Source organism: Dipodomys spectabilis, unplaced genomic scaffold (assembly GCF_019054845.1).
Source record: "Dipodomys spectabilis isolate Male_0828 unplaced genomic scaffold, ASM1905484v1 ptg000039l, whole genome shotgun sequence".
Taxonomy (NCBI): domain Eukaryota; kingdom Metazoa; phylum Chordata; class Mammalia; order Rodentia; family Heteromyidae; genus Dipodomys; species Dipodomys spectabilis.
Window position 1 is genome coordinate 11,904,829 of NW_024870716.1, and position 16,484 is coordinate 11,921,312.

Here is a 16,484-nt window from a genome sequence, read left to right on the forward strand (position 1 = left end):
GGGTTCTATTTCAACTTTAAATGCTGGTTAATTGAAGATAGGAGTCTCATGGACTTTCCTACCCAGGGTTAGTGGAATCTCAGATCTTAGCCTCCTGAGTAGGTAGGTTACAGGCACTAGCCACTGGTGGCGGGCGGGGGGAGGGGGGGTGAGGGAGGGGGAGGAAATAGATTTTAAAATGGAAGAACTCGAGGATACCTTCAAGGAAAAATATTCAATTAGTGGCGAGGTTCTCGCAGTGCTCTCCCGAGTGGCTGCTTTGAGTCCACCCACGGGTATTCAGGATGGTTCTCCACGGCCTCGAGTTCAGAGCGAGGAGACTGTGCAGAGGATTAGGACAGAAGTGTAGGCGCTGTGTTAATGGGCTCCTCCAGTGGAGTAAGGACTGCTGGGTGATCCTTGGCAGAACAGGGAGGCAGCGGAAAGCGCAGGCGAGGAGCGGCCTGCCCTTGCCAGGGGCAGAGTTCAGGGTCGGAATCCTGTCACCCCACCACCCTGGGCGCGCACCTGCGCGCACCTGCCGGGAGAGCTGGTGACCCCGTGCTTCCAGAGTTCCTCGGAAGGACAGCTCGGGAGGAAGGACCCGCACCCGTCACACGCAAGCAACACGGTCAAGCCATCCGTTGTGATGTGCACCTTCTCCAGAGCTGCGAAGACTTACTTCCCGGGGAAGACAAGAGTCCCCACAGGGCAGTCGGGGAGGGGGCGCGCGCGGGGGTCACTCCAATGTCACGGCCCAGTCCGGCTGGTGCGAATCCTGCTCTAGCTACCAGCAAAGCCCGCCGGGCGCGCGCCCGACCGAGCGCTGACCTCGCGCTCCCTCCTCGTGCACGAGCCTGTCCCCTCTCCTCCCTACCCTTCCTTCCCGGACTTGGCTCCCCCACCCTCGGTCCCGCCCGCTCGCCCGCGCGCCCCCTCACAGCCCCGCCTCCCGCGCGCCCCCTCACAGCCCCGCCTCCCGCGCGCCCCCTCACAGCCCCGCCTCCCGCGCGCCCCCTCACAGCCCCGCCTCCCGCGCGCCCCCTCACAGCCCCGCCTCCCGCGCGCTCCCCTCAGCCCCACCCCCGCGCGCTCCCCTCCGCCCCGCCTCCTTACAGCCCTCTCCCGGAGCGCTCCTCTCACAGCCCCGCCCACGCTCCCCTCAGCCCCGCTCTGCTCCGCCCCCAGTCTCCCCCCCACCCCACCGCGGTCGCCTCACAAACCTTTCCTCGCGCGCTCCCCTCACAGCCCCGCCCGTGCGCGCTCCCCTCAGCTCCGCCCCGCACGCGCTCCCCTCACAGCTCCGCGTGCGCCGGGCTCGACCGCCGCTCAGCTGACGCGCGGGCGCCAGACGCCGCCGCGGCTCGAGGCTGACGAGCGGCAGCTGCGGCGCGGGCCTCCCGCCGCCACTCCCCCGCCGCCCCTCCCCCGCCGGGCCGGGATCTCCGCCCCCTCCCCCTCCCTCACCGCCGCTTCCCCGGCGCCCAGCCCGGGCTGCCGCTATGGGCGCGCCGCTGTCGCCGTAGGGCCGGCGCGGGGACCTCAGTCGGAGCGGCGGCGCAGCCTCCACAGCGGGCCGGGATGAGCGGGAGCGGCGCGGCCCCCGGCCCGGGCCCCGGCTCCTCCCCGGCAGCCTGCCGCTTCGCGCACTACTTCGTGCTGTGCGGGATCGACGCTGACAGCGGGCTGGAGCCGGACGAGCTGGCGGGTAAGGCCAGGCGGCGGGCGGGGTGCGAGCGGGGTGCGGGCTCCACACAAAGTCGGCTCCCCCCCCCCCCCACTCGCTGGTCCGCCTCTGCGGACCGACGCCGGGCGGCGATTTAATGACATTGTTGTTTATTCCGCGCGCCGGCTCGGCGGGCGAGGCGGGACGCGGGGTTATTAATAACGGGCGCGGGGCGCGGGAGGCCCGAGGGCACCGCGTCCGTCCCGCGCCCGCTGTCGCCTGCGGAGGTGGCCGGTGAGTCACCGGGCGCGCGGGATGCCTCCCCGGCCCCCCCCCCCCCCTGCCGCGGGGCCGTGAAGTTTGGCCCCGGCACGTGACTCGCCGGCGGCCTGGGGGGGAGGGGCCGGACCCCCTGTCACCGGCTTGGCGCGGCGCGGCGCGGCGCGGGCGGAGGCTGCTTGGACTTCATCCTGGACTGCTGTCGGGTGCGCCGCGCTCACCTGCCCCTCCCTCCCTTGTCCTTTGGGTTCGGCGATGACGGTCGAGTCACCCTTTGGAATCCTGGCGATTTGGCTGGTCACCCGGAGCCCACGGGGGCCTTTGGACCGGAGCCGGGGAACCCGTCCTGATGCTTTGTTGACAGCTGCCTGCCTGTACCGTTCTGAGTTGAAGTAGTTGCATATCCCCCCCCCCCCCCCCCATCTACCCCTACAATTTGAGAGTATCGGTGGGTCACTGCCTGGGGTTTCCTCTTGACTCGTGTGATGGCGCAATGCAGGGCTGAGCTTCGAGGGGACCGACGCTGGAAAGCTGATATTTAAGGGATGCTGGGGGACAGGGGCAGGGCACAGAGGGGAGGCCTGAGAGAAGCGATTGGTTTCATTTTTCACCTCTCTCTGCGTTCTGCTTGTTCCAATGCATCCAAACCTTGATTTGTTATTATTTTTAAATGGGTGCCACAAGTGACATCTACCTTCTGAACTTTGTCAGTGCTAACCACTTAGGTCATAGCCTTAGAGAGCAGCTTCCTTTGGACATAGCATTCCTTATTGGTTATTTAAACCAGTGTGGATTTTCTCTCTTCCTGGGTGGGGGAAGGGAGAGGACTGGGAAGAATGTACAGTATTAAATAATCAACAGTAGTAAACAAAATTGTTCAGCCTTAAAATACAGTTCCCGGCCATCCCACATCTTAGGTCGAGTCAGGATCTTTTGATTAAGTCAGCCTCACAATAAAACGTTTTCAACAAAAACTAAGTAGTTCTAGTGTTCGTGTTTTTTTTTTGTTCTTTTTTCTTTTTTTGGAAAAGAAACATAGACTAACCAGGTTTTACTTTCCTGTATATGCAATTATGTAATCGTAAGAATTTAGGGGGAAAAACGGTTTGTAGATAGATTTGGAGAGAGTTCTCTTTTGGGACAGGTGAGAGAGGATTAGCTTCTTTTTCTGTGATCCTTCCCCTACCCCTCCTAAGTGCTCTACACTTTGTGGCACTGAGCTCATTTGCAGATTTTCTATGGATGGTGATGAATAAAAGAGAAATGCTTGTAGTGACCTAGGTTTCTTCAGTGCAAATGGCTTAATAAAACTAAATAGTAGCCACGCTCTGATGGCTCACTCCTGTAATCCTAGCTACTCCAGAAGCTGAGATCTGAGGTTTTCAGTTCAAAGCCAGCTGGGACAGGAAAATCCAAGAGATTCTTATCTCCCAATTAAGCACTAAAGGGCCAGAAGTGGAGAGGTGGCTCAGGTAGAGTGTCAGCCTTGAGAGAAAAAGCTAAGGGGCAGTGCCCCAACCTGAGTTCAAGCCCTAGTACCAGCGTACACACACACCACAACAACAACAAAAAACCTAAGCTGAGCACCTGTAGTTCACACCTGTAATCCTAACTATTCAGGAGGTTGAGATTGCTGTTGAAAGTCAGCCTAAGTCCATGAGACTCCTATCTCCAATAGGGCCTGAACACTGTCCCTGAGCTCTTTGGCTCAAGGCAAGTGCTCGCACACACCACTTCTGGTTTTCTGGTAGTTAATTGAAGATAATTGTCACAGATTTTCCTGCCTAGGTTGGCTTTGAACTGCCATCCTCAGGTCTCAGCCTCCTGGGTATCTAGGATTACAGGTGTGAGCCACCAGTGTCTAGCTAAGATTTTTGGTGTACATTTAAAGACACACTGTTTTTCCTTTTGCAATAGTGTGTATGTGGTTGTTTGGTGTTTCTGCTTCTTGTAATAGTTGATGTATTTGGGTAATGATATTCTTTGTTAAGATTTCAGTATCATTCTTTCAATAAATAGTTGCTTGCTTGCTTACTTAAATTCTGAGCCTGGGCATTGTCTCTCAGCTGGTTAGCTCAAAGCTACCACTTGAGCCACAGCACCACTTCCCATTTTTCTGGTGGTTAATTGGAAATAAGAGTCTCACGGATGTTCCTAACTAGGCTGGCTTTGAACTGTGATCCTCAGATCTCATCCTCCTTAGTAGCTAGGGTTACAGGCATGAGCTACCGGTACCTGACTTCAACAAATAGTTTCCGAAGGCCTCTACTTGTGTTTTAGGCAGTAGGAACAGCTGTGAACAAAGCAATAAAAAAAATCTTTGCTATCATGGAGCTTATATCCTAGTATATGGTAATAATAAAGATATAGCCTGCCAGATGTTACAGCTTTGAAGAAAACAAATCCAGGAATGATGGGCATGGTAGTCCACACCTATAATAATCTTAATGCTTGGAAGGCAGAGACAGGAAGATCTGGAGTTTGAGGCCATCCTGGGCTACGTAGTGAATGAAATTCTTTCTCAAAACAAGGTTAGAATAAAATTTAAAACACAGGGAAATGGGATTAGAAGAATCCCGAAGATTGGTGGATTGGTAAAGTTGTGATATTATTTTATTTTATATTGGTTCTGAGGATTATACTCAGGGTCTAGAATATATTAATCATATGCACTGCCATACAGTGCTCTCACCTCCCAGCTGATGATCCTCTAGGAGAAGGTGACATTTGAGCAGAGATCCTGAAGGAAGTAAAGAAGCAAGTCATGTAAATTGTGTAAGCCCTAGGGAAACAGCATTAGTAGCAGTAAACAGCAAACACAAAGACCCTGAAATGAGATAGTGTGTAGTTTTCCCTAACAACAAGGAGACCAGTGTGGATGCTACTGAGGAAGGGGGGGAGTGAAGGTAAGACAGTAGAGGAATGGGTGGGAAGATTTTATAGGTGCAGAGATTGGGAACGTTTGGCTATCCAGTCATATATATATATATATATGTATATGTATATGTATGGTCCTAGAAATCATTTGGTATAGGGCTGGGATGTAGCTCAGTGGCAAAAGCATTTGCCACCGGATGCTGGTGGCTCATGCCTTTAATCCTACTCAGGAGGCTGAGATTTGAGGATTGCAGTTCAAAGCTCGCCCGGGCAGGAAAGTCTGTGAAACTCTTATCTCCAATAAGCCAGCAGAAAACCGGAAGTGGTGCTGTAGCTCAAGTGGTAGAGAGCTAGCCTTGAGCTGAAGAGCTGAGGGACGGCGCTCAGGCCCAGAGTTCAAGTCCCATGACTGACCAAAAAAAAAAAAAAGCATTTGCCTAGCATGTGCAAATTCCTGGGTTCAATTCTCAGTACCAAAAAAAAAAAAAAAGTCAACATGGCAGGATAGACACATTTCTTGGCACTCTTGGCTGCCTATGGCTGGACTGCCTATATTGATATTGATAATTTTGTAAGGCATTGTAAATATCCAGTGGCTCTTGACAGAAAAAAGGTTCTTCCCTGGCAGGGCCATACAGACAATTTTTAGGCTTTTACTGTGAGAAGAGTACTGATAAGATCTGACGTTTTTTAATTTTTAAAGTTTTATTTATTCATTTTTGCTGGTCCTGGGGCTTGAACTCAGGGCCTGGGCCCTGGCTCAGCCTTTTTTGCTCGAAGCTAACACTCTTTATCACTTGAGTCACAGATCCACTTCCAGCTTTTTAGTAATTTATTGAAGATAAGAATCTCACAGGACTTTCCTGGGGAAGTGCTGGGGGATGGCTCTGAACTGATCCTCATCTCTCAGCCTTCTGAGTAGCTAGGATTCCAGGCATGGGCACCTGGACTGATGTACCGTCTGAAAAGGTATCTGTAGTTATTCTATTGAGCATGTTAAGTGAAGGTTGGTTAGGATTCTCTCTTTGAGAGGAGAGGATCGGGGAGAGATTCATACTATAGGTGGAAATGGCTTGGTGACATAAGTGAAGGTTGAGGGTAGAAGAAGTCTGGTTAGGATTCTCTCCTTGAGAGGATCGGGGAGAGATTCATAGGTGGAAATGGCTTGGTGACAGGCAGGAAAGAGTCAGATTCTATCTATGTATTGAAGATAAAACCCACAAGTGTTGTGGATGAATTGTATGAGTGTGTGCATTCTTTGAAAAAAATGATCAAAGATGACTCCCAAGATTTTTGTCTTGATCAATTATAAGCGTTTCTACCGGAAGAGGAAGACTAACAGAAAAGCAGGCTAGAGACTAGTTCAGTTTTAGAAATGTTAAGTTTGGAGTTGGAGGCATGGCTCAAGTGGTAGAGCACCAGCCAAAGAGTAAAAGCGTCAGATACTGATTTTGATCTCCAGTCTTGGACCAGAAACAATTTTGTCTGGGTTGCCAGTGGCTCACACCTATAATCCTAATTACTTCAGGAGATTGAGATCTGAGAATCTAGGTTCAAAGCAAGCTTGAGTGGGAAAAGTCCATGAGACTCTCATCTCCAATAAACTACCCAAAAAAGCTGAAAGTGGAGCTATGGCTCAAGTGGTAGAGTGTTAACCTTGAGCAAAAAAAGCTCAAGGCTGAATACTGGTGGCTCATACCTGTAATTCTCACTGTTGAGGAGACTAAGATCTGAGGATCATGCTTTGAAGGCAGCCCAGGCAGAAAAGTCCTCATGACACTCTTCTCTCCAATTAACCACTCAAAACAAACCCAGAAGTGGAGCTATGGCTCAAAGTGGTAGGGGGATAGCCTTGAGCAAAAGAGCGCAGGGTCAGCACCTAGGCCCTGAGTTCAAGCCCTGGGACTGACAACACACCAAAAAAGAAAAAGAAAAAGTTAAGTTTGAAGTGTCTTTTAGACTTTCAAATGGGGCAGGCATCTGTTTGAAGAGAGGTTTTGTGTGTGTGTGTGTGTGTGTGTGTGTGTGTGTGTGTGTGTGTGTGTGTGTGTGTGTGTGTGTGTGCATACACTTCTTTTTTTTTTTGGTTGGTTGTGAGGTTTGAAATCAGGGCTTGAACATTGTCCCTGAGCTCTTTTTGCTCAAGTGTAGTACGCAGCCATTTTGAGCTATAGTGCCACTTTGGTTTTTGTGTGTTTAATTGGAGAGAAGAGTCTTACAGACTCTCCTGCCCAGGCTGGTTTTGAGTGGCGATCCTCAGATCTCAGCCCCCTGAGTAGCTAGGATTACAGGCATGAACTACCAGTGCCTGGCCTGTAAGTAGACATTTAAAGGGATAAAAATTGAATGAAATTTCTTTTTTTGGGGGTGGGGTCTGGTTGTGGGGCCTAAACTTTAGGCTTGGGTGCTGCTGTCCCTCAGCTCTTCAGCTCAAGACTAGTGCTCTACCACTTGAGCCACAGCACCATTTCTGGCTTTTTTTTCTGCTTATGTGGTGCTGAGGAATTGAACCCAGGGCCTCCTGCATGCAAGGCAAGCGCTCTACCACTGAGCCACCTTCCCAGCCCTGGATGAAATTTCTTAGTGAGTGAGTAGATAGAAAAGAGAGGAAACTACTGAGGTTCTGGGTATGAAGACATTCAGGAACTCTAGGTGGAGAGGATTAAGAAGAAACTCCCATCAAGATCAACAAGGGTGACCAACTGGGCACCAGTGGCTTATACTTGTAATCTGTGCCATTCAGGAGACTGAGACCTGGAAGATATGATTCAAGGCCCGCCAGGGCAGATGAGTTCTGGACACCTTCATCTCCAAAATAACCAGCAAAATGCTAGACTGGAAGTGTGGTTCAAGTGGTAGAGTACCAGCCATGAGTACGAAAGCCAAGCAAGAGCCTGAATACCCTGAGTTCAAGGCCCACTGCCAGCACACACATGTGCTCATGTGTGCACACAACATATGCACACACCCAGTGTGGACAGTAGTTGAGAGGAAGAAAGGAGAAAGTTTTTCAGCTAATAATCTTGACTATTTAATTGAAGCTATATGTGTATCAGTTTTTTGTTACCATATCAAAATCCTCAAGGCTGGGTATTTAAAAAATATGCAGTTTGTTTGTTTGTTTGTTTAGGCCAGTTGTGGGGCCTGAACTCAGGCCTGGGTGCTGTCCCTCAGCTCTCAGCTCAACCACTTGAGCTACAGCACCACTTCTTTTTCTGTTTAGATGGTGCTACGGAATCGAACCCAGGGCCTCATGCATGCAAGGCAAGCACTCTACCACTGAACTACCTTCCTAGCGCCTTCCCCCCCCCCCCAAAAAAAGAAATAGTTTATTTAACTCATAGTTTTGGAGGTAAAGTGTCCAAGATCCAGATAATTCTGTCTGAATGGCCTCTAGTGAAAGCATAAAGGTATATGGCACCACAGTGGTGCTTGCAGAAGAGATGGCATGATGAGACAGGATGCCAGAGACACTTGGGGACCTAGTTTGCCCTTTGCATAACAAGTTACTCTTTCAATAACTATCAGATCCCAGAGGACTACAATAATAATTCTTCTGGGGGCAGGTCCCCCAGTGACCTGATTACCTTCCATTAAAGATTCCACTGCTTCTCAACCTGGCCTCACAGGAGACCGATCTTCAGTCCATGCCACTTTCAGAGATACCCTCAAACTTTAGCTCATAGCACGGAGTCAGGCAAATTAGCCAGAAGATTGTTTCAGTTTTGTTGTGTTAATTTCAGTCATTGCTAGTTAGGAAATGATCTATTTTTATCCCACTGTATTTTATTTATTTTTAAAATGGTACTGGGGTTTAAACTCTGTCTTTGTGCTTGCTAGAAAAGCCCTCTGCCACTTGAGCCATGCTCCCAGTACAGTGTTACCTTGCCTCTTGAAGTTTTCATTGTCATCTATTTAACTTAAAATTCTGCCAGTTGTTCTTCAGGATTTTTCTTAACATAAACATGTTGCTAGAATACATGCTCTGCAGGTGATAGGACATTGAAATAAAATTAAGGACATATGTCATGTCCAGTTAAGTAGACTGAGACCTTATGATAAATAAGTTATCAAGACTTTAGTGGTTTTTTTTTTTTTTTTTTGGTCAGTTGTGGGGCCTGAACTCTGGGCCTGGGCGCTGTCCCTCAACTCTTCAGCTAGGTCACATTTCCAGCTTTAAAACACTCTTATCTCCAGTTAACTACCAAAAAGCTGCAAGAAGTGTGACTCAAGATTAGAGTCAGCCTTGAGCTAAAAAGTTAAAGGACAGCACCCTAGGCTGTGAGTTCAAGCCCCAATACTGGCATGCATGCAAATGCACACATGTGCACACACACACAAACATAAAGATGTTATTATCCCATAGCAACTAGTTGTTTTTTTTTTAATTACTGAGGATTGAACTCAGGGCCTTGTGCATTGCATCGTACCATTCACCTACTTTTTTTTTTCCTGGTCTTGGGGCTTGGACTCTGGGCCTGGGTGCTGTCCCTCACTCTTCAGCTCAAGGCTAGTGCTCTTCCAGTTGAGCCACAACGCCAGTGGTTTATTGGTTTATTAGAGATGAGAATCTCCCAGATGTTCCTGCCCATGCTGGCTTTGAATCACTATCCTCAGATTTTAGCCTCCGGAGTTACTAGGATTATAGGCATGAGCCACCAGCGCCAGGCTAACTTTTTTTTTTATTTTTATTTTTTGGAGAGAGTTTCCTAATGTAGCCCAAGCTGACCTCCAATCTGAAATCCTCCTTCCTCAGTTTCTGGAGTGCTGGGGTGACAAGGATGTATCCTCATGCCTGTTTTAGTTTTTAAAATCTCTTGTTAAAAATAAAAAGTTATAAGTCTGACACACTGGTGACTCACACTTGGAATTCTAGCTACTCAAGAGGCTAGGATCTAATGATCTCTGTTGGAAGATACCTGGGGCAGGAAAATCCCCAAGACTCTTTATCTCCAATTAACCAGCAAAAATCCATAAGTGGAGATATGGATTAAGTGGTAGAACACCAGCCTTGAGCAAAAGAGCTAAAGGAGAGAATGTGATGCTTTGAGTTTAAGCCCCAGGACTGGCACACACACAGAAACACACTCATGCTCACACACGCATACAAGCCCTGTGATACCTAGCATAGCCTGTAATCATTTTGTTAACATGGGACACACAAGGTAGAGAACTGAAACTCTAAATATCTGTGGAGGAAGTCAGCCTGGGCAGACAAATCTGAGGAGAAAGGGAGAGGAATATTATAGTACAGCTAAGTGCTGGTGGCTCACGCTTGTTATCCTGGCTACTCAGGAGGCTGAGATCTGAGGATTGTAGTTCAAATCCAGCCCAGGCAGGAAAGTCCTTGAGACTCTTATCTCCAATTAAACACCAGAAAACTGGAAGTAGGGCTGTGGCTCAAGTGGTAGAGGGCTCACCTTGAGCTTAAGAGCTGAGGGACAGCTCCCAGGCCCAGAGTTCAAGTCTCACAACCAACAACAAAACAAAACAAAAACCCACAATAACAAAGCTGGGCACTGGCGGCTCACACCTGTAATCCTTACTGTTCAGGAGGTTGAGACCTGAGGATCTGGTTCAAACCCAGCTAGGACAGGAAAGTCCCTGAAACTCTTATCTCTAATTAAGCACAAAAGAAACCAGAAGTGTTGCTGGGCGCCGGTGGCTCACTCCTGTAATCCTAGCTACTCAGGAGGCTGAGATCATGGTTCAAAGCCAACCTGGGCAGAAAAGTCCGTGATACTCTTTTTTTAAAAAAAAAATTTTTTTTTTTTTTTGGGTCCGGTCATGGGGCCTGAACTCTGGGCCTGGGCGCTGTCCCTCAGCTCTTCAGCTCAAGGTTAGTGCTCGGCCACTTCTGGCCTTTTTTTTTTTTTTTTTTTTTGGGTCCGGTCGTGGGGCCTGAACTCTGGGCCTGGGCGCTGTCCCTCAGCTCTTCAGCTCAAGGCTAGCGCTCTACCACTTAAGCTACAGCCCCACTTCCGGCTTTTTTCTTTTTGCTTATGTGGTGCTGGGGAATCGAACCCAGGGCCTCATGCATGCAAGGCAAGCACTCTACCACTGAGCCACCTTCCCAGCCCTTCTGGCTTTTTTTTTAATGTGGTGCTGAGGAATCGAACCCAGGGCCTCAGGCATGCAAGGCAAACGCTCTACCACTGAGCCACCTTCCCAGCTCCAAGTTTGTGGTACTCTTATCTCCAATAAACCACCAGAAAACTGGATTGGCACTATAGCTCAAGTGGTAGAGTGCTCGCCTTGAGCTGAAGAGCGCAGGGACAGCGCCCAAGCCCAGAGTTCAAGCCCTGGGACCGAACAAAAAACAAAAAAACCAGGAGTGGAGCTGTGACTCAAGTGGAAGAATGCTAGTTTTGAGTACAAAAGCTTGGGGACAATACCCAGTCCCTGAGTATAAGTCCTAGGAACTGGGAAGAAAAAAAAAAGAAAAAGAAATCAATAACTAATGCTGATGAGGCTGTGGAGAGAAAGGGACCTTTATAAATTGTTAGTGGGAATGCAAATTAGTGCATCCACTATGGAAATCAATATAGGTTGGTCTTCAGCTTCCAATCCTGCCACCTTAATCTCTTTTTATTTTTATTTTTTATTTTTTTGCAGTTCTGGGGCTTGAACTCAGGGCCTGAGTACTGTCCCTGAGCTTCTTTTGCTCAAGGCTAGCACTCTACCACTTGAGCCACAGCGCCCCCTCTGGCGTTTTCTGTGAATATGGTACTGAGGAATGGAACCCAGGGTTTCATGCATGGTAGGCAAGCACTATACCACTAAACCATATTCCCAGTCCAGCTCCTTCAATCTCTTTTTTTTTTTAGGTCCGGTCGTGGGCCTGAACTCTGGTCCTGGGTGCTGACCCTTAGCTCTTCAGCTCAAGGCTAGCGCTCTACCACTGAGTCACCTTCCCAGCCCCTCCCTCAGTCTCTTGAGTGCTGAGATTATATATATGTGCTGCCATACCTGGCCTGCTTTTATTTATTACTTATTTAGTGGCCTGAAAGGGCTATTCTTAATTTCAGGGCTATTCTTAATTTCTTCACTTAATGCTGGTGCTCTACCACTTGAGTCACACTTCCACTTCCTGCTTTTTGCTAGTTCCTTAGGAATAATCTCATGGACTTTTAGGGCTGGCTACAAATTTCCATCCTCGGTTCTCATCTTCCTGAATATCTAGGATTATAGACATGAGCCATTAGCACCCAACTGTTCGTTTATTTAGATGCTATGATCTGACTTTAGGCCTCACACATGCTATGCAAATGCTCTACCCCTGAATTACACTCCTAGCCCTCAAAGAATACTTACTAAGATATTTTTGTAGGTTCTAGTAGTGCAGGTCCATAATCACAACACTGAGAGGCTGAAGTAGGAGGCTTGGGTTGAGAAGCCTGGGTTAATTAAGACCTTGTGTCAAAAAAAGAAAAAAGACTGTTGATGGATAATTGCTACACAAAAATACCACTTTCAACTTAAAAAAATTCTGCTTTTCTCACTGAGTTGTTTTGCCATCTATTTTTTTTTCTTTATCCCCTCTAGTACTGGGATTTGAACTCAGAGCCTCACTCTTGTTCAGCCTGTTCTCTACCACTTGAGCCATGACTCCAGTAGGGCTTTTTTTAAATAGTTATTTTGGAGTCTTATGGACTTTTTCTTCTGGGCTAGCATTGAACCTCAAACCTCAGTCTTCTGGATCAGTGTCCTGAGTAGCTAGAATTATAGTCATGAGTACTGGTACCCAGCCTACTAACTTTCCTTGGCATAAATTGTTTCTTTTCCCTACGTGAGTTTTAGTTTCTAACTTGTTAATTAATTTTTGTGCCAGTCCTGAGGCTTGAACTTAAGGCCTTTATGGCATCCCTGAGTTGTTTTGCTAAAGGCTAGTGCTCTTATCACTTGAACCTCTGTTCTACTTCCGGCTTTTTAGTGCTTAATTGGAGATAAGAGTCTCTTAGGCCTTTCTTTTTTTTTTTTTTTTGGTCCGGTCATGGGGCCTGAACTCTGGGCCTGGGCGCTATCCCTCAGCTCTTCAGCTCAAGGCTAGTGCTCTACCATTTGAGCCAGAGCACCACTTCCAGCTTTTTTTCTTTTTGCTTATGTCGTGCTGAGGAATCGAACCCAGGGCCTCAGGCATGCAAGGCAAGCGCTCTACCACTGAGCCACCTTCCCAGCCCCTCTTAGGCCTTTCTTATTTGGACTGGCTTTGAACTGAGATCCTCAGACCTCAGCCTTCTGAATTAGCTAGGAATGAGCCACTGGTGCCTGTGTTTTCTTTTTTCTTTCTTTTCTTTTCCTCCCCCCCCCCCCCCATCTGTCTCTTTCTCTGTCTGTCTGTCTCTCTTTCATCTCTTATCTTTTTTCTGGCTGCTGCTATCATGGGAGCTTGAACTCAAGGCTAACACTACCATTTGAGCCATAGCTCCACTTCAGCCTTTTTGGTTGTTAATTAGGGATAAGAATTTACTGCCTGTTGGGCTGGGAAGGTTACTCAGTGGTAGAACGCTTGCCTGGCATGCCTGAGGCCCTGGGTTCGATTCCTCAGCACCACATAAGCAAAAAGAAAAAAAGCCAGAAGTGGCACTGCGGCTCAAGTGGTAGAGCACTAGCCTTGAGCTGAAGAGCTGAGGGACAGCGCCCAGGCCCAGAGTTCAGGGCCCACGACTGGACCCCCCCCCAAAAAAAAATGTTTTTGCTGCCTGAGCTGGTTTGGAGCTGTGATCCTCAGATCTCAGCCTCCTGAGAAGCTGGGATTACAGGCATAAGCCATTAGCACCTGAGAGTAATCTTGTATTTTTGCTATAAAATTGTGTACGTTACTGGTGCAAAAAGGTAAAAAAGCTAACTAAAGTTTTAAAAATATATGCTTTTTTTTTGATTGGTCATAGGGCTTGAACTCTGGGCTTGGGCAATGTCCCATAGCTCATCATCTCTTCAGCTCAAGGCTAGTGCTCTACCAGCACCTAGCCAAATATATGCATTATTAAGTCAGAAGTAACCTCAGGAAATGACCTATATATACCATGAAGCTAAGAAGATCACTAACATTTATCAAGTGTGATCTTTGGCCATTGATTTATAAACATATTATTTGATTCTCCCACTCACTTGGAAGTCTTGTGTGTCACTTCATTTGACACACAAGGAGACAAAGGTTTCGTAAGTTGTTGCCCAGGGTCATCTGGACAGTAAAGGCTACATAGCCACCTTCCCAGTCTGAGAATGTGTTTCTCAATGCTTAACTCTAATCTAGATTGTTTCTAGATACATTATTTTTTTTCTCAAATTACAAAATATGGGTGATTTGGAAACTAACCTACAGGGTGCAATAAAAATGAGATGAATTATAACTTGAGGATAATAGTCTTTTAAGTTCAACTCTAGCTGTGTTGACTGAAGTGCTGAATCCTTAAACATAGCTTATGGACCTGTATATATTTTGAACTATAAACCTTAGTTTAAAGAGATTTTGTTTGAAGAGGCTTGTCAGTAGTCTGTTTTCTAGATTCCAGATGCTTTCTGTTGAAAATTCATCTGTTTTACTTACTTTTCACCTGCCCATCCTTGAATTCAGATTTCTGCTTTGAAGACCATGTAGTATGTCTACCTCTCCCCATCCATCCCCTTTCTAGGACAACAGTCTGTTCTGTCATTTATTTAACACAGTAGTGTGGAAGCAATATAGAAACTTAAGTTTTTCGTAGTCTAATTTGTACAATTTAACATAAGATTGCTCATGAGCTTTGTACTTTCTGTTCCCTAATCCTTTCTTCAATATCATCTTTATTTTCATCTTTGTGAAACCACTTCCTTTTTTTTTTTGTTTTTTTTTTTGGTCGGTCCTGGGGCTTAAACTCGGCCTGGGCGCTGTCCCTGTGCTCTTCAGCTCAAGGCGAGTGCTCTACCGCTTGAGCCACAGTGCCACTTCTGGTTTTCTAGTGGTTTATTGGAGATAAGAGTCTCAGGGACTTTCCTGCCTGGGCTGGCTACGAACCTTGATCCTCAGATCTCAGACTCCCCAGTAGCTAGGATTACAGGTTTGAGCCACCAGCTCCCAGCTTTGTTCTCTCTCTCTTTTTTTTTTTCCTTTCTTTCCTTTCTTTTAATTCTTCTTGTATAAAAACTTGTGGTTCTTTGGGCAAAAAATTCCGATGCCAGTAAATCTTCTAGCAGTCCATCGCCTTAACCACTCGGCCACCTATACACTGTCCAGTAAATCTTCTAATGCCAATCTATATCCTTTATCAGAAGCAGCAGGGATTAATACTAATAAAGGGATTAAGGGATTACCTCTCTCTCTCTCTCTCTCTCTCTCTCTCTCTCTCTCTCTCTCTCTCTCTCTCTCTCTCTTTCTTTTCTTTTCTTTTTTTTGGGTCCAATTGTGGGGCTTGAACTCTGGGCCTGGGCGCTGCCCCTCAGCTCTTCAGCTCAAGGCTAGCACTGTACCACTTGAGCCACAGCACCACTTCCGGCTTTTTTCTTTTTGCTTATGTGGTGCTGAGGAATTGAACCCAGGGCCTCATGCATGCAAGGCAAGCTCTCTACCACTGAGCCACCTTCCCAGCCCAATACTGTGTATTTCTAACATTTTATTTTCTTACCTTTCCTTTCTTTTTTAGTCCTTTGAAACATCAAGGATACTATGCTAAAATAATATTCTTCCTATATATTGAAGTTCTACCTTTTTTTTTTTTCTTTTCTTTTTATATAGGTTAGGACCAAAAGAGCAAAGAGGCATTGTTTCCTTGACCAACTGGGATTTTTTGGAGGGTGGTATAGTGGGGAGCAGGTGGGCCTCACTTGTGTTGTGTGGGGTGTTGGGAATGGAACACATGGCTACGGAGAGGCTAAGCCCCCCATATTCTTTCTTAGGTAGTTCCTAGACATGGAAGTTTTTTTTTTTGGTGAAAATCAGCACTGGCCTATCAGCTGTCATTCCATGGGAACGAAGTACTGACTTTATTTTTATTTTTTATTTTTTTTGGGGGGTCTGGTCATTGGGCCTGAACTCTGGGCCTGGGCGCTGTCCCTCAGCTCTTCAGCTCAAGGCTAGCACCCTACCACTTGAACCACAGCGCCACTTCCGACTTTTTTCTTTTTGCTTATGTGGTGCTGAGAAATGGAACCCAGGGCCTCAGGCATGCAAGGCAAGCGCTCTACCACTGAGCCACCTTCCCAGCCCCGAAGTACTGACTTTAATAAGAGTAGTCCAATCAGTAGGAATTTAGACTGTTACAGATTTAAGCTAATGTATGATTCACCTTTAGAATCACAGTGCGTTATTTTCCAGATTCATTTATCTTCAATTTAACCTTAACTTTTAAGGAAATTTAAATGCCTGGGATAACAAGATAACAGATTGTTTAAAAATGTTTCCATCTCCTGTCTCAAGTCTATTCTTTTTCTTAGTAAATAAACTTTTGTCTGGATCTCAACCCTGGCTCACCGCCAGGGATATGAGCTTTGATACTTCATTTGTTTTGTGCTATTGTTCACAAGAACAATGACGGTGATTTCACAGTTCATTATACCATAGACATTGGTGCTGTGAGGTGAGGATGCCAAGTTTGGTTATTTTGTTTGGTGGATCTCACTCCTGTCTGGCAGTGCTTGTTTTTCATTGGCAGCCCTAGCTACAATCAAATTTTAATGAAGTACATGAAAGCTATGTGTGCCAGCA

At 47.2% G+C, this 16,484-nt stretch overlaps 1 protein-coding gene across 2 annotated transcripts in view; it reads left to right on the forward strand.

Annotated features, from left to right (window-relative positions):
- Window positions 1-1,505: 1,505 nt before the first annotated feature.
- Window positions 1,506-16,484, forward strand: part of Dennd5b (DENN domain containing 5B) — a 159,406-nt gene continuing 144,427 nt past the window's right edge. Inside the window, exon 1 of one of the 2 annotated variants that reach the window (XM_042677655.1) lies at window positions 1,506-1,687. In XM_042677655.1, the coding sequence (XP_042533589.1) occupies window positions 1,561-1,687 (127 nt within the window). In that variant the 5' untranslated portion in view covers window positions 1,506-1,560. The remainder of the gene's footprint in view (window positions 1,688-16,484) is intronic. The other variant, XM_042677656.1, reaches the window with a different exon arrangement.